Below are 18,618 nucleotides of genomic sequence, written 5' to 3'. Positions count from 1 at the left end.
AAGCAGCAATCTCAGATTTACAGCAGTAGTGAAGTCTTTTCAGTGAAAAGGGATAACAGAGAAGGGTTGAAAACCCTTCAATTAAAATATTACTTTAAAACTTCACATTTTCCTTTAATGCTTCAGTTTAAAATATTACTGTCTAAATAAAAACTCTTCTGAATATAAACCTAAATTGACGTGTTGTATTGAAACATACCTTAGATATTTGACCTCTCCACATATGTACAATACAAAGTGTATTAACACACAGTCATTTGCCTCCACGCCCTACTCAGTGCTTGTTTTTCTTCAATCCTTCCTTTACATTTGATCCTTCTCCCCCATTCCGCCATTCTTCTCTCCATTTACCTCACTTAGAAATGTCAAAGTACAAATATTCTGTCATTCGTTCATTCATTCATCTTAGTCCCTTATTTATCAGAGGTTGCTACAACGAAATGAACCACCAACTTATCTAGCATTTATTTTTCACAGCGGATGCCCTTTCAGCTGCAACCTATCACTGGGAAACACCCATACGCACTTAGTCACTAACATACACTACGGCCAATTTAGCTTATTCAATTCACCTATAGCGCATGTTTTTTGGTCTGTGGGGGAAGCCGGAGCACCCAAAGGAAACCCACATGAACACAGGGAACATGCAAACTCCATTCAAAAATGCCAACTGGCCCAACGAACGAGTGACCTTCATGCTGTGAGACGACAGTGCTAACCACTGAGCCACCATGTCGCCCCTAAATTTCATTATGTCTTGCTAAATGATTCTGTGATTTGTTTTCTTTTGACTTTAAGCTGTCTCATGTTTATGTTTGTCAGGCTTAAATCCCCATGTGTCAATAACAGTGCAACAGTGGCATGGAAAAACTCCCTGTGTGGGAATATGTGTGAAGCACAAAGGAACAATGAGCACTTAAAGAAGAGGAGACCAGATAAAGATGAAGTTATAGTTAATTACAGACTAGATGAATTAATAACTAAAAAGATATATAAATACAAAGTGCAATGAAGAAGTGGGTGCCCTTTTTCATTTTCATTTGATCTCATTCACAGTGCAATGAGATCCAAACATTTTGGAAAGAGATTATTTTTTAAATAAATATAAGTTATAACGCATCTCCCTCCTCATTCCTTATTGGAAGGAAAATCAAATGATTTAATCATGCCACATTGGTCTGCGCAGCTCTGCATGAGTCAAACGCACCTAAACACTTGTCAATTCCTGCACTGAACACCAATCCTTTGAAGAGTTACTTGCCTTAAATGGTATGTAAATATTTGCCTTAGGTTGTATTTTTTACACTTATCTATGAGCTCGCATAGCCAAACGAGTCTCTAACATGTCTCTATTGCAGATCACATGCCATGCACACATATGTTTATGATTTTCATGTGCGCATAAAGATCACCAGTGGGCTCTACACAGTTAAACTTAACAATAACGCTGATGATCACAGTTGAGTTCTTTATCGAAAAATAAGTAAAGCTTCTAGTTCAATTCAAAAGTTCTTATTTGTTTATTATAAAAAGCCAAAAAATATATACAACCCCGAATCAGAAAAAATTGGGACTTTTACTTTGGAAATTTTACTTTGACTTTTGACTCTATTTATTGCAGACAATTCAACAAACATTATGTAATGGGTTCGTATTCGTGATTTTTTATTGTTCAGGGTTTTTTATTCTTATTTTTTATTCTTTTTTTTTTCTAAATAAACACATATATTAGAATTTTGATTCTTGCAACACATTTAAAAAAAGTTGGAACAGAAAAGCACTTACCTTTTTGTAAGGTTACTATTTCTTTTCATAATATTTAAAAAATCTATAGGGATTAAAGACACTAATGGATGAAGCATTTCAGGTATAATTTTGTCCCATTCTTCCAGCAAACAAGTCTTAAAGTGCCCAACAGTACAGAGTCTTTGTTGTTGCATATTGCGCTACATAATGCACCATACATTCTCTATTGGAGACAGTTTAGGACTGCATGCAGGCCAGTTAAGTACTTGTATCCTCTTCCTCTGCATTCAAAACTTTGTATTATGTGCAGAATGTTTTGCATTCTCTTCTTGAAATGTTCAAGGACGACACATACAGAGAGATGAAGAGACAATGCCAACCATCGAGGACTTTAACCACAAGACATACATTTAATTGACAGATACACTTAAGTAAACATGCACACACAGACATCACCCACTGTATATACTGTAAAACTGCAGGTTTACTATGTTTATATATATAATAACTTATATTTAATTGTAACTTTAGGTTGTTTTAATTGTAATGTAAAAATATGCACCTTTTGTAAAGCTGCTTTGAAACAATAATTATTGTAAAGAGTGCAACACAAATAAACCTGAATTAAATTGAATTGAAATATACATGGGGCTCCCTGGAAAAGAAGGCAGCATATTGCGCTCCAAAATCTTCAGCATTCATGGTGCCATCACAGAAGTTACCTTTGCCAAGGGCACTGACACAACCATACCATGAATGACCCGGGCTTGTGGACTTGTTGCTGGCAACAGTCTGGATGATCCTTTTTTTCTTTGGTTTGGAGCACACGCTATAAAAATTTCCCTAAACATACCTAAAATACTGACCACAGTACACATTTCTACTGTGTGATGGTCCATCCCAGATGCCTCAGAGCCCAAAGAAGTTGACGGCACTTCTGGACACTGTTAACATAGGGCTTCATTTTGGCACAGTACAATTTTTTCTGGCATTTGTGGATGTAACTATGATTTGTTGTAATTGACAAAGGTTTGCCAAAGCAGCCTATGTAGTGATGTCGCTTGTACATGGATGACAATTCTTGGTGAAGTGGCGTCTGAGGGATCGAAGATCACTGTAGTTTAGCTTAGTCTTGCGCCCTTGTCCTTAACACATTCAAATTCCTCCAGATTACTTGAATCTTTTATTAATGTTATGTACTGTTGAAATTAAAATATTCCAATTGACTTTCTATCTTTCATTGAGGAACATTATTTTTAAACATTTCAATCATTTTCTCATGTATTTGTTGGCAAACTGGCAATCCACTGCCCATTTTTGCTCCTAAAGAACTAGACCTTTCTTGGATGCTGCTTTTGTACCAAATCATAGTATAATCACCTGTTGACATCACCTGTTTAAAATCACAGCATTAAAATTAAACCAATTTACCTGATTACAAGCCCTAAACTGCTCCTGTCCTGACTTTTTTTGGAATGTTTTTCGGAATGAAGTTGACCAGACAAAACATAAAATATTTTTGATCATATTGTCTGCAATGAAATACAAGTCAAAGTAAATTTGGAAATCACTTTCTTTTTTTATTTGTGCTTTCCATACTGTCCCAACCTTTTCTGATGATACAGAATATTCCATTTGTTTTATCAAATTTCAAATCTTCCTATTTTTTGTTTAGAATTTTCGTTTTTTTCTCTTATTTAGTTCCTAGTTAAATATTCAGAAAGGCTACTCACCTTATTCTTCATTTACTGAATCATTTTGGCTCGAGACTTCCGGTCTTATTCACTTCCATTTATTTTTCGATGTTAAAAACAGCTTGTTCTGCTGCTTGATGTTGAAAACTGATATTATCTCATTACTTTATTGTGCTTTGTCCGTATAGTCATGCAAAAACTTGTTTGTAGAGCAAGTAGTTTGACCGTTTTCAGCAGTTTATTATTCTAGTAATTTCTTCCATAGGCAGCTGAATCTGAAGTTCTAAAACAATTGCAAAAATAATTGCACTTTCACATGAAAAAAATGAGCTCAACAGACTAAACAAATCCCAAGGTTTGTTCTCCACTTTCAACTGTTGGATTTGTGGTTCCTTGCCGTTGCTGTCTTTGGTTTGCTTGGCTGGAGTCAATGGAGCTGCCCTAAACTGAATCTGTTTAAATCCACCTAAACAGGGGTCATATCGCTATTTTTGGAGAGCTACACCTTCCTGTAGATTTGCAATCCTGACCAAAACACACCTGTCTTTTATTATCAAGTGCTGCTTCAGGTCCTAATTAATTGCTTCAGGTGCATTTGATCAGGGTTGGAGCTGAACCACTGGGTGTACCGGTGTTTAAATCCAGAAATTTGAATTCCATTTCAAGTGTGACTGGTTTAGTGTTCAGTTCAATTCATTCATTATTGTATTGTATTGCTATTGTATGACCTCTCTGCTTTTATCATTGGTATTTGAGCTGAGGTTAGAATTTCACAAGGTATGTTTTATTTCCAAGGACAGTGTAAATTAACTTTAAAAAGTCTTAACACTTTTATCTAGCTTTATTCAGTCTACCTTAGTTTATTACATCCAATGTGCTTCGTTCTTCATCAGAAGATAACTTAAAATATTTTAGATGTAATCTGAAAGCTCATTCGCATGTAAGAACAATAACTTTAAAAACATCCTCAAAACAGACCAAACTTTTGAATAAAGTCCTTATTTTTGTTTTACGTCCCCACAAAAATATTCTCAGACCTGGAAAATATTGAGATTTGATTTTTGTGTTTTTGAATGAGTCTGGAACCTGAATGAGAGAGCTCTTAGATTTCATCTAAAATATCTTAATTTGTGCTAACACACAAAGGTCTCAGGGCTTTAAAAACTACTTGAACTAAACCTTTAAAGTTTATAATGAGTGTGCACTAGATTTATATTTTCCGTTTTCAAATAGATCTGTCCATTATAGTTTAGAGCAAATCAATCTGGGCATTACAGCTCTGAACCTGCATTTTGGCATTCTTATTATTCAATGGGCATTTGGCATCATTATAAAAATTTGAGTTTTCTTCCCCATAGCTCCACCCTTCTGTGTCAATATGACTCTGGAATATCCCACTCACCATAGAAACACACCCCTCCTTCCTTGATCTCAACATCTCCTGCTAATTCCTCTTGCTTGCCTTTTAGTAAGCTTAACATTAGTGTGGACACAAATTAAAACAGGAATAATGCCACTGCGGGCAAATTTTATTTTCATCATTCTTCTGTTTTTTGGGATGGCATTGAGTGGGTAAGTAATAACATATTTTCAGCAATATTTGATGTTCACAGATGTTCTGGATTTGGTTTGTGAATTGATTTGATAAATATTAAGGAAGTACTAATGCAAACTTTTAAATAAATTGTCTATTAAGTGTTTTTTCTGCTGCAAAGTAATTTTCTTTTAAAAGATACATACATTACAGACCAATTCCCAATCATTACAAAATCATTATTATTCATACTTATAAACAATAACTATATAATATATATTGTAATATTTAAGATTAGACAGGAACTTAAGTTGTAAAATCTTTTTACTTATGTAAAATATTTAAAAACTATATATATACATGTATATATATATATATATATATATATATATATATATATATATATATATATATATATATATATATATATATATATATATATATATATGATGACAATAAAAATATTTTACTAGATGTTTTCAGGACACATTTACATGTATAAACTAGTAGTTAAACTAGTAGTAAACTAGTAAACTATAGTAGTTTTGACCTTAAAATGTTTTTTTTTTTTTTATTTTATTAAAACTGCTTTTATTCTAGTCGAAGTAAAACAAGTAAGACTTTCTCCAGAAGAAAAAAAATTATTCGACATATTTTGAAAATGTGCTTGCTCTGTTAAACATCATTAGGGAAATATTTAAAAAATCAAAGGGGGGCTAATACTTCTGACTTCAACTGGTAATAATTCTGACTTCAACTATATATATATGGAGTTCTTGCTTGACAGTGCAATAAAAAATTGTGAATGAAAGATAAATAACATTTGTTTGGGTTTTGAAGTTGTGGCATTTTTCCTGGGGTGTGACCTTTTTTTGTGCTAAAAAGAATTACGTATTTTCATTGCCCGAAAGGATCATATTTTATCATCCTTGTCATTACTATTTGCTTCATGTGTACTTGATAAACTTTTGTTCAGAACAGACACACATCTTTATAAAAAATCTTTTATGTCTTTTACGTCTTTCTTCACAGGCTCATTTACCTGAGCACAAACGTGAGAAGGTGAGTTTTGTACACACCCACTACAAAAAAAAAACTGGTTCAGACATACAGAAAGTTTGCATGTTAGCTGATCAAAAGTTTTCATTTTACTGTTTTAAGCTGCAGTCAAGAGCTCATAGAACAGGTTTTTGCAACGTAAGTCATGCAGTTACATATTATTCTCATTTCAACACACAAGAAACTAATGCACAAATATTAGAATACTTTAGCAAATACTTGTACGCACCCTATATAATCATAATTCAACTGAGTAAGAGTTTGAATTTTCAGATCCGTGGCAAAACCAAATACCCTTGAAAGCCAGAGAAGTTTAAAAACATCTCCAGGGTAAGTATTACTTTATTTAAAATGATTATGTTTAGCCTAAGCGAGGCAATGGGGCACTAGGTAGTGCTGTCGCCTTACAGCAAGAAGGTCGCTGGTTCGAACCTCGGCTCAGTTGGCATTTCTGTGTGGAGTTTGCATGTTCTCCCTGCCTTCGCGTGGGTTTCCTCCGGGTGCTCCGGTTTCCCCCACAGTCCAAAGACATGCGGTACAGGTGAATTGGGTAGCCTAAATTGTCCGTAGTGTATGAGTGTGTATGTGAATGTGTGTGTGGATGTTTCCCATCGATGGGTTGTAGCTGGAAGGGCATCTGCTGCATAAAAACTTGCTGGATAAGTTAGCGGTTCATTGCGCTGTGGTGACCCCGGATTAATAAAGGGACTAAGCCGACAAGAAAATAAATGAATGAATGTTTAGCCTACAATCGGATAGATACCGAGTCAAAATGACAACCATTGCACTTGCTAAAATGTTTTGTTATTTCATATAGAGTAAAACAGTCAAATTATTCATCATGTACACATTGTAAAGAGTAATGCCCACATTTAAAGTGAAGTTATAGCTGTGTGTCTATGGCATTTTGCTAATTTGTGTTTAAGCACTTGGGTATATAAAAGTGGACAATAGACCCTTTTCACATGAGGTCACGTGGTGTCCGGTTTCATTCCATGCAGTGTATCATTACTTCCGCCTACACAGAAATCCCCATAGAGAGCTCACCCAGTCAGCTGTATATTTACTACAGATATGGTTGGACTGTGACTACAGCTGTTTTTTGTTGTCTGCATTCAAGCTGAGACATCAGACATTTAAAAACAAAACCTTTCAGATCATCCAGGTTTCTGCTTGAACCAAGAAAATGGGACTTTAAACAGAGTCTATTGCTTCGTGTAGCTGTCTTTACTGCAGATGAAGTTGATATAGTTCTTGCTATATGCACGTATACTCAGTATACTTTTTTCCTCAAGCTGTTTGGGTAAAAGATTTTTTTTAACTGTGTTTTAAACACAGTTGGAATCTGGTTATATTTAGATACAGTAGAGAGGATGTCAAAAAAATGAAATATAATTTGTTTCTGTTTCAAGCTACATTCATGTGGTTAGAAACCCTGTTGAAATTCTATTTCTGGTAATCAGTTTCAGGTAGATTTTTTCTGCCATATTTTTATTTTGTTTTATTTTTATTTTAGATTGATCTTTGTTTTTAGTTTTTATTTAAAAATAAAAGGGCTGCAACTTTTTTTAAGAACAAACTAATTTTAAAATGTAGCTAAATTTGCTTGTAAGATCTAACTTTCATACTTAATCTGTTCATTACTTTCTGGGAGTGCCTGAACCCCATAAACTTAATTGAATCAAGCTTTTTGAGTACATTTACCAGGTAGCAAAGAATTCTGGCCCAGATCTCCCAAGTTTGGCCAATCTTGACCCATATTTAAAATACATTTAAATATTTTTTGTGTAAAGAAATTTTTTTGCGATTTATTGCGCTGTGGTGACCCCTGATAAAAAAGGGACTGATCCGAAGGAAAAAGAATGAATGAATGAAATATTTTAATACAAAAAAAGTCATTTCCATCTTCCTGTTTGCATTTTGCCTTCATTTTAATCCAGGAAGCAATCAAGATATAATTGTTTGAATTATTAATCTGTGTTTCCTGTATGTTCCAAAAATAACTGAATTCAATCTACATTACATATATTTTATTAACTAAACTGTTCTTTTACAAACTCTATTATTATTATTAACCATTGCTAACATTATTATTATTAACCCACAATGCTTCATAATTTTAGCAATTTCATTGCAGTCCTGAGTGGCTTCCAGACAATGTCCAAACATGGGTCCTAACTGGCCCAGTTCAGGCACAGATTTGCTTTATTAACTTGGCTGAGACCCAGATATAGTTCATGTTTGGCTCTTGTCTGGAAGCCAGACTTGGTCCAGTCATGTAACTGCGGCATTTGGCCCAAGCAAAAGTTGATTGTGTGGGCCAGAGCTGGGCCAGAGAAATTTTGATGTATGGGTTCAAACAAGGTATGTTTTAATTAGTCACTATAGCAGCAATCAAGTGTGTGTTTTGTAAAGCAGCCACAAACATGAAACACTATACCACCCCTTAAACTTTTGTATCATTAAGCCACAAACAATAAAAACATTCTTGGTTCATGATAGTTTTCATGGTTCTCAGGTTACCAATGAGAGGGGAATAAAGATTTACCAATCTTTTCATTTCACACACCTCGGTTCACAACCTAGCCTGTTTTTCTTTCTGCTAATTCAAATGTGTTACAGGTTTCAGTACAAACAGCCCAGTTTGCTAGCAGGGTGAGTATTATGTTTTAGCATTAACCTTTTGCCCATTTCCACCTACAAACAGAATGACCCTTATAAAAAAATTACTGCAGTTTTTTTAAAGGAAAACATCTGAAAAGTGCAAAGTGTCCAAAAAATGCACTTTTCAGAAGTTAACTAAAATTTAATTATTCCCTTAAAAACTGCAGTAATTGTTTGTAAGGCCTGCTCAGTTTATTTAATGTTGCTTTAGTTGTACTGCAGGTTTTACTGCTGTTGAACTTTATTGCATTACAGTTGCTGTTGTAGTGTTCATTTAACTGCAGTTATTTTTTATTATTCGTTTTTGCAAATAAACTCCTAAAATTCTAAATAGAAAATTACTTAAATCCAAAAGAACATCCCTAAAAAAGTACAAAATGTTCTTGGAAGATGTTGAAGAACAAACCCCTTGGAACACAAGTGCAGTGCAGTTATTACCATACCTTTGGCATATTAGACCAGGGGTTTTCAAACTTTTAGGACACACGGCGCCCCAAGTTTGTCCAATTTCCCTCGTGCCTCCAGAGGCACTCCTCCCTCGAGCCAAAATGAAAATGCATGCGCAAACAAAATTCACATATTACTTGCTGCGTTTAAAGTGCGTAGCATTAATTACATTGAAACATAAATACCTTACCTGATTCAGAGTGATGGTTGAGCCCGTTTCTGCGAGGACAACATGCTAATCTGTGGTCAGATTCCTGACACGACTAACCGTAAATCATCTTCCACTGCCAATAAGCGTGAGCCATAGCATACTTGCTTTTAATGTACGTACATACAGAAAATGCTGCTTCGCAAAGCCAAGTTCGCAGAGCCCTGACAGTGTGGTTGAGTATGTTTACATGGGCAACAATACTTTAATATGATTTTAATATAAATAAGACAATACTCTGATTAAGAGTCTACCATTTAAAATTTTTGATTACCTCAATCCGACCAAAATCATAACTGAACTAAACAGAAATAGAATTAAGACATGTGGAGTATGCGGCATTATTGAAGTAAACGCATAAGAATGCATACGTTTTTTTTTTCCATTCGACATGCGGTATCAATAAAAACAACTCTTCCACCATCCCTTCATATTCGCGTCAAATACCCCAGTTTGTCACAGGGGTATGAATGAAATGTTCATGAGTGAAAGTTAAACTGTCGAACTGCAGTTAAAGTCATGAAATTGAAGATGAAACACAAAAAAATACATAAGACTGCAGGAAACGTGAATAGCCTGGTGACGCAACATTTAAAAAAACACTTTAGGTAATTAATATTGTCTTATTCAGATTTAGGCAAATAACTGTTACAGATGTCCATGTAAGCGTAGTCAGTAGTCTTCATAGTAAGTGAAAGATCCAGAAGGGCATCCTGCTGATTTGATTCAGAGGGGCACTTTTTTGTCAGACCCCTCACCGGTTTGACTTTCATTCATTCACTTTCATTTTAAAGTGTCATTCATTTTAAAAAGCAACTGCTCCATTTTATTTGTATATATTTTACTGGAATGCATTTACTAATTATAGTTAGCTGTGGAGCTAACATTAATTATATTATTCCTTCTAGAGAACGCATAAAAATCTTCATAATTTACTCAAGTGCACGCCTCAATGCCTTGTGCCCCATTTGATAGGTGCTGGTGTTCCCCTGGTGGGGCACGGTAACAGTGCATACAGCAAAACCCCTGTATTAGACTACAGCAGCACATGTGCAGTAAATACGGAGATTACTTTTTTTTACTCCAGTTTAGTGCAACGTATACTGCTATTGAACTTTATTGTACTGTATTTGAACTGTGTTTATACTTCATTGTATTGCAATTTTGCAATTGTTCTTAATTTGACTGCAGCTATTCTTCTATATGCTGCTGTTGTTTTGCAGTTTTACTTTAGTTAACTGCTATTTTTTTTTTTGTAAAGGGAGTACAGCGCTATGTAATAATTTATATGTTTGTGTTTGATACAGTCGGGCAGATGTTGTTTCTTTATCACCATGGCTAGCCCCTATCATTTGGGAGGGAACCTTTAACCCCACGCTGATTGATTCTATCTACAAGCAACATAACATCACCATTGCCACCACTGTCTTCGCTTTGGGAAAGTAAGCTCCTCGTTATACTTCTGTGTGGCTTAGTGGCAAGGCTGTGTAAGAACCAAGGTGGCACTTGCTCACCCACACTGATCATTGACCCACCCAATCAGATAAGACACAATATTGTTTTAATATAGGGTTGAAAAGTGTAGAGCTCCACGCTAATGAAGGGAAAAGATATTTGCTTATCTGCAATATATTTTGCAATATAAAAATAATTTCACCAAATGAATTTAATAGTTCTGTTGAAAAATATTTTTTTATTAAAGAATAATAGTACTAATCATTTTTAGTAAAGTGCATCTGTATAAATATATTTAACAAATTACAGATAGCAAAATGTACTGACAATCAAAGTACAGATATGTAAAATTGAATACAAATTAAATCAAGCTGTGCTTAATGTTATTTTTTCTGGTATTCTAATGGTCTTAAGATACAGAAATTGAATAATAAAATGTAAAATGACACTGAATAGTCTACATACATCATACATTTTTGGGCTTGAGTTATTATGTTGGCTTGAGAAAGCCAACATACTGTTATACTACTCTGTCCTTGAAAACAAACGTATCTCCTCCTAGGCCGTTCATGCCACAAGGCCCAAATGTGGTCAAAATGTGCCTTCTACATTTAAGATTGTTGCTATATCTCCTCATGCCTATAAGACTTATTGTTTTTTAAATAAAAAGTGTTAAATATTACATTTTTATAATCCGAGCATATAAAAAAATTATACAAGCCCCAAATTTGGCCAAAAGCTGTATTTAGATGCATTAGATTTTGTTGCTATATCTTTAAGGTTTATCAGACTTTCCAATAAGTTTTTCATTAAATAATTTTTAATCATTATTTTTCTCAAAATATGGCAAGCCATTATTAAAATTCTAAGTTCCCTTTTAATATACTGTTTGAACTGTGAGGAGAAGAGCGTGAACTCATTGTACCAAGTTTTTTAAAATGCAGATACTTTTTAACAGAAGATGCTTCGTAATTATGTAAACCATCAAGTGGTTTAGGAATAGGAGAATAGCTTTAACAAAGCAGCAATAATGCCACTCTAGGATGATTATTTCAAGATCTGCATACCATTTTATGTGAAATTTGGACTTGTTTTAATCAAGAACATCTCCGGAAATGTGGCCCACTATGGTTAACTAATTCTTGGGGAAGCTAAACACAATAGCTACATGTGTATGTTTTAGTATTTATTGGTCTCTGGCTGAAATGACTCTTCAGCTAAAATCAGATAATGCCATTTTAGCTGTCTACTAAATTTGCATGTGTACTTTTATCTTATGTCCAGTGAAATGATAGTTGACCTGCTTAATCCAATTTCCTCCTGCAATTTGAGAATAAGCGTTTTACTTTAGAGCTAAATTATGTTGGTTAAATAAGGTTGTTCAGGGAAACAGCATAGTCAGAATTGAATTGCAATAGTTTTTAAAGGTTTAGTTCTCGCAAAACCAAAAATGATGTTATTAATTACTAGTTTCTTCTCCTCAGTATCAGTATATTGTGCTAGTTCAGGAGCACTGTGCAGTAATGTAGACCCTCCAGATGCTCACTCATGGCTTATTCTCATTCAGTCATTCATTTTCTTTTCAGCTTAGTCCCTTTATTCATCAGGTGTCGCCACAGCAGAATAAACCGCCGACTTACCCAGCATATGTTTTATGCAGAGGATTATGCATATGTTTTATGTCTTTGGATTGTGGGGGAAACCGGAGCCCCTGGAGGAAACCCACACAAACATGAGGAGAACATGCAAACTCCACACAGAAATGCCAACTGACCCAAGTGGTGTTCGAACCAGTGACCTCGCTGTGAAACGACAGTGCTAACCACTGAGCCACCGTGTCACCAAGGCTTATTCAGTTCGAAATAAATAACTGGTAAATTTGAGGTAATACATCAGCAAACAACCGATCATGACACACTCATAATAGTCTTGTGAATGTGTGCCTTATACAGACACAAAGGAGAAGAACTCACTTAAAAAGATTCCACCTAAAATATCCTAATTTGTGTTTTAAAGATGAACAAAGGGTTCAGGGAGTTTGAAAAACGTGAGGGTGAGTAATCAATGACATCATTTAAATTTTGGAGAGAACAGTTGAATAATGTGTTTAGAAAAACAGCCAAATAACCATTCAAAATGTTCCACTTACATCTGTGTGCTTACATTGATGTGCAAGCAGAAAGTATATAAACTCATCTGGTCATATGACATCGCTACATTTTAATCAAAGCAATCTATTTTGTAATTCATAAATTGCCAGAAGTCGAAAACAGTTTTTAAATAAGGAAAAGACATAGTGACACAATTGTGATGGAATTAAACAGAATAAGTTTGAAAGTAGGCGCTGCTGTGCTATCTACTTTATTTTATCAATGGTCTACAATTTCTGGCCTCGTTACTGATTTCAGTTATCCTCCTCTATAGTGTAGTAAAAGGTAAAGATAAATCAACTGACTAACCATGTTATCTGTCATTGTGTTTATTAGATACACGCGTTTTCTCAAAGATTTTCTGGAGTCAGCGGAGGAGCATTACTTTGTTGGATTTGGAGTCCATTATTACCTGTTCACGGATCAGCCTGAAGCAGTTCCTGAAGTAAAGATGGGTAAAAACCATCGTTTGACAGTCAGAAAGGTCCCAAGTTTGGACCGATGGCAGGACATCAGTATGGGCAGGATGGAGATACTGGAAAAACTAATAGCGGATGAACTGATGCATGAAGCCAACTATATATTCTGCCTTGACGTGGATACGAAGTTCTATGGCCGCTGGGGATCAGAGACTTTGGGTAATCTGGTAGGTGTCATTCACCCTTGGCTTTTTGATTATCCAAGGGAATCATTTACATACGAGCGAAGACCAGAGTCTAAAGCATTTATTCCGGTTGGGGAAGGTGATTATTATTACACTGCTGCCGCATTTGGTGGCACATTAGAGGAAATACATCGTCTCACCAAAACCTGCCGCGAGCAGCTGAACGCTGATCATGAAAACTCCATTGAGGCAATATGGCATGAGGAGTCTCACTTGAACAAATATTTCCTTTACAACAAACCCACTAAGCTGCTGTCACCTGAGTATCTGTGGCGGGACATCAACATAAGTGCAGGACAAATAAAAATTATTCGCTTCTCTCATGTGGCTAAAAACAATGCAGAGGTTCGTCCAAATGCATGACATATGTTGTGAATCTGTCAACAAGCAAATCTAACAACAGGGACTTTGCATCTACAACATAAATCACAGACGTACAAACATGAATGTAATGTTTGTATGTAGCAACAGAAGCTTTTTGAATGACCACATAAAAATTGGTAACATTGTACAATACTCTCCATTGTTATTGTCCAGTCAAACAGTCTAGAATTACTAAAGTCACTGACAACCCTTTGTTTTATTTTTTTAGAGAGATGAGGTAGGTGGTTTAGAAAGTAAACCAGCTACAGGTAAATGGGTCTGATCTGAATCTGAAATCAACTAAAATTGTCTTTTCTGGGTACTCTACTGCATAAATATAATTGTATTTTTATAGCATTATCTTATTTATAATTACTGTATGTAAGATTGCACTTATCTTTCTGTATGTTATAGTGTATACTGTAAAACAAGCATTATGGACGCATTGACAGCAAAAAAGTATATACACTTGTAGAAAAGTCAGAATATTTACAAATATATTTCTATGTTTTATATAACCGTGTTTATAGTATAAATATTATATGTAATTTAACATTATTATTGAGCCAATAATGTCCCCCAAATATTTGCCATTGCAACTTTTTTACAATAATAAATCATAATCTGTGGATAACTGTGTTGTGTAAAGAGCAACGACATTAAACATATTCAGTTGATGTCACTGGTTAAATACAATTATCTCAAATCGTTTACTTTTTTTGTTTAATTTTATGCACACCCAAGATGTTTTTAAATGTGTTCAATTTATGATGATGTGTATGTTAAAACTCTATATATTTGTTGTTCAAAAATGTATGTGTATAATTATTAACATTGCTAAAGAGGACACATTATATTTCTTGAGGTTGATGGATTTTTCAACGATACTGTCAAATTGTAATATATAGATACTTTTTAAATGAGAAGTATTTTTCTACCACTTAGTATTCAGGCAAATTAAATTTTTAAAGAAAAACTATTTCATCTTTTATTTCTTTATTTATGTTCTTAGCTGGCAGGAGTGGCACCCGGTGTGGTCTTCTGCTGCTGTAGCCTATCTGCCTCAAGGTTGAACGCGTTTTGCATTCAAAGATGCTCTTCTGCAGACCTTGGTTGCAATGAGTGGTTATGGTTGCAATCAGTCTGGCCATTCTTCTCTGGCCTCTGGCATCAACAAAGCATTTGCGCCCAGAACTGCTGCTCACTGGATATTTTCTCTTTTTTTATCCATTCTCTGTAAACTCTAGAGATGGTTGTGCATAAAAATTCCAATAGATCAGCGGTTTCTGAAATACTTTCCAGCCCTTATGGCAACAACAACCATGCCACATTCAAAGTCACTTAAATCACCTTTCTTTGCCATTCTGATGCTCGGTTTGAACTGCAGCAGATCGTCTTGACCATGTCTGCATGCCTAAATGCATTGAGTTGCTGCCATGTGATTGGCTGACTAGAAATTTGCTCGTTAATAAGCAGTTGGAGAGGTGTACCTAATAAAGTGACTAGTGAGTGTAAAATAGTTTGTCTATGTCAAAAGTATTTAGTCAATAGAACAGGAAACTGAAGCTACAATTCACACAATATAAGACAATAGAACATTGGAAAAATGTTGCCCAGTCTAATTAGTCTCTATTTCTACTGCAACATTTGGATGGCAGGGTCAGAATTTGGCGTCAACAACATGAAAGCATGGATCCATCCTGCCTTGTATCAATGGTCCAGCCTAGTGGTGGTTTAATGGTGTGGGGAATATTTTCTTGGCACACTTTGGGCCCATTAGTACCAACTGTGCATCGTGTCAACGGCAAAGCCCACCTGAGTATTGTTGCCGACCATGTTCATCCTTATAATACTTCCAGCAGGATAACGCGCCATGTCATAAAGCATGAATCATCTCAGACTGGTTTCTTGAATATGACAATGAGTGAACTCAAATGGCCTCCACAATCACCAGATCTCAATCAAATAGAGCACCTTTGGGATGTGGTGGAACAGGAGATATGCATCATGGATATGTAGCCGACAAATCTGCAGCAGCTGCGTGATGCTATCATGTCAATATGGACCAAAATATGGACCAGATAAATATTTCCAGTACCTTGTTGAATCTATGCCACGAAGGATGAAGGCAGTTCTCAAGTCTGTAAGGTGTACCTAATTAAGTGGCGGTGAGTGTGTGCACTTATTTTAATGACTATTTGCCTTTTTTTAACTTCCTGGTTTACAAAGAGCATATATGTGTGACGTCGGAAGAACACCTTACTCAACTCCCTGTCCCATCTCCATCTGCAAATGTAGGCCATGAAGACAGTCTTTGGGATCTAAAATACAGCTCTCAATTAAAATGAATGGTCACTTTGTTACTTTGTGTTGCTGGTAGTGTGAATGAAGCTTAAGCATTTGTGACTATAGCAACTATCAGAAATGGATGATAATAAATATTTTATTTTGAATTAAAAATAATAAAAGAGAAGAAAGAATTAATAATTACTGCATATTCATCCTACATACTATAGTCTACTTTAAATTGTGCTCATGTCACCTACACATGTTGTAAGAATGAAAAATTAATATTAAAATAGCATAATGTGCACAATAGAATACTTTTTTCCTTCTCATGATATTGTAAATTTATTAAGGGATAATTTTGTTTCGTAATATCTAATTATATATTTCTTGTGTTATCCTTACCTTTAGTTAGGCTCAACTAAAAAAAATGAGAATTTTTGAATATATTTATTTTGGCAAACTAAATTAATGAACGTACAGTGCCCAGCATAATTGAGTAGACCCCATTTTGAAAATGAATATTTTGATCCATTTCTATTTACTATAGGCAATGTATTTTGGTGCATTGAAAGAAAACTGATTTATTAAACATATATTTTTAAAATTATATTTTAGTCACCAAATATATTTAGAAATAGAAAGAAAATACAATTCAATTCAAGCAAAATATTGCAAAAAAAAACTATAAAATTTCAACTAATATTTCCTTTTTTTTTTTTTTGTTTCTCTTGATTTTTCCTCTGTTTTTAATTTGTAATTAATATTTTTGTAGATCATAAATTTGGGTGTAGTTGTTCTTGGACTGTTATTGTAAGTTATTTTGTTAGATAAGCTCCAGATTTGGCTTCAGCACTGACTTATCTAATCTATATGCACAAATATAATATTGTATAGTTACCTATAGAAAATATGAATTTAAAAGAGAAATATCTGAGGGGTGTTCTCTGGGGTATATATGATGAGCACTGTAAATGTTACCTAACAAAATATTACAGTAAAGACCCTACAGTACAAAGAACACTTATCAGAGGTTTAAATTGGAAAAAGGTTTGGCCGTTGCTTAACATTTTTTTTTATTACAAACCAATTTTAAGAGGTTTAATTTAAAATTCTGCATAAATTTTACCCTGTAAAACATTTTCTTGCCAAGTTTATACAGGATGTAGATCAAAACTGTTTTTTTTTTTTGTTGTTTTTTTTTTTGTCAAAGCCAGAAACTGTGGCACTTTTTTTTTTTTTTTAATTGTCAATTCACTTGAGATCTCCAAATTCATAAACCACAAATTATTGCAGAATACAGATTTTTGAACTGTAACAAAAAATAGGCAAGCAGGCTTATGTTATTAATTTTTAGATACTCTTTCCAAAGTATCATATGTACAAATTTAATAACCAAAACCCATTTTATCCTGCTATACTAAAAGAATTACAACATTAAACCAACAACATAAAGCAAAGCCCTAATGAAAACGCACAAAATAAAACCTTTTTTACAAGACCCTTACCAGTAAATTTACTTACACATTTGTTTGTCTTATATATATTTTGTTTTTGTACACCCCTGACCCTTTTTTTCTTTCTTTCTTTTTGCATTTGTATTGTTCTGTACTTTGTTCTTTATGCATTCATGATAAAAAAAAAGAAAAGAAAAAAAGAAAAACATCATTTACCAAAGGCACCAAAGTAAATAGAGAGAAATTTGCTTCACACTACAGAGCATCAGTGGCAGGCCGCACAAACAATTACACAATACCTGTCGAATACAGTAATCCAAAGAAGTAATCAGGGAAATCAGTAAAGTCGGTAGGCAAAACAAGACTCTCTCTCTCTCTCTCTCTCTCTCTCTCTCTCTCTCTCTCTCTGTGTGTGTGTGTGTGTATTCCAGTGATAGTGACCTCTGGTGACGAACTACAGGAACCACAGAAGCCAAAAATATTGTATTCATTTGAGATTATCACGGATATTATATACATATACATATATGTTGCCACATTAAGTTTGTCATAATTAAACAATATTAATATCCAAGAACGTAGGCTAATTTGCTCGAAAAAGAGTTTGTATCTCTACATCTGACATTATAACATCTCACAGGAAATCTCTTTATGCTTTACACAAAGTGCTAAAAATACGACTTACAGTGAAAACGTGCACATACTGTACAATAGACATTGTACGCTGTAAGAGAGCTGTTGACCGTTTGGCAAACTGTAAATTCCATAGATAAATGTCAAGACAGACCAGTTTTGACTTTATGATTTATATCTTTAACCCTTTAACTCTCACAACACTTGAGCTCACACTTGAAAATGGTTTATGATATAGGCTCCTGTGCAGTTTGTCAG

At 34.5% G+C, this 18,618-nt stretch overlaps 1 protein-coding gene across 1 annotated transcript; it reads left to right on the top strand.

Annotated features, from left to right (window-relative positions):
• Window positions 1-3,446: 3,446 nt before the first annotated feature.
• Window positions 3,447-14,955, top strand: gbgt1l9 (globoside alpha-1,3-N-acetylgalactosaminyltransferase 1, like 9). The gene is made up of 8 exons (XM_073952158.1): window positions 3,447-3,550; window positions 4,052-5,012; window positions 6,007-6,036; window positions 6,136-6,171; window positions 6,307-6,363; window positions 8,656-8,688; window positions 10,660-10,794; window positions 13,294-14,955. The coding sequence occupies exons 2-8, from the start codon at window positions 4,951-4,953 to the stop codon at window positions 13,982-13,984; spliced, it is 1,044 nt and encodes a 347-aa protein (XP_073808259.1). The 5' UTR covers window positions 3,447-3,550; window positions 4,052-4,950; the 3' UTR covers window positions 13,985-14,955.
• Window positions 14,956-18,618: the final 3,663 nt, after the last annotated feature.

This window comes from Danio rerio, chromosome 5 (assembly GCF_049306965.1).
Source record: "Danio rerio strain Tuebingen ecotype United States chromosome 5, GRCz12tu, whole genome shotgun sequence".
Taxonomy (NCBI): domain Eukaryota; kingdom Metazoa; phylum Chordata; class Actinopteri; order Cypriniformes; family Danionidae; genus Danio; species Danio rerio.
Note: the sequence above shows the minus strand (reverse complement) of the source record. Positions and strands in the feature narration are given on the sequence as shown.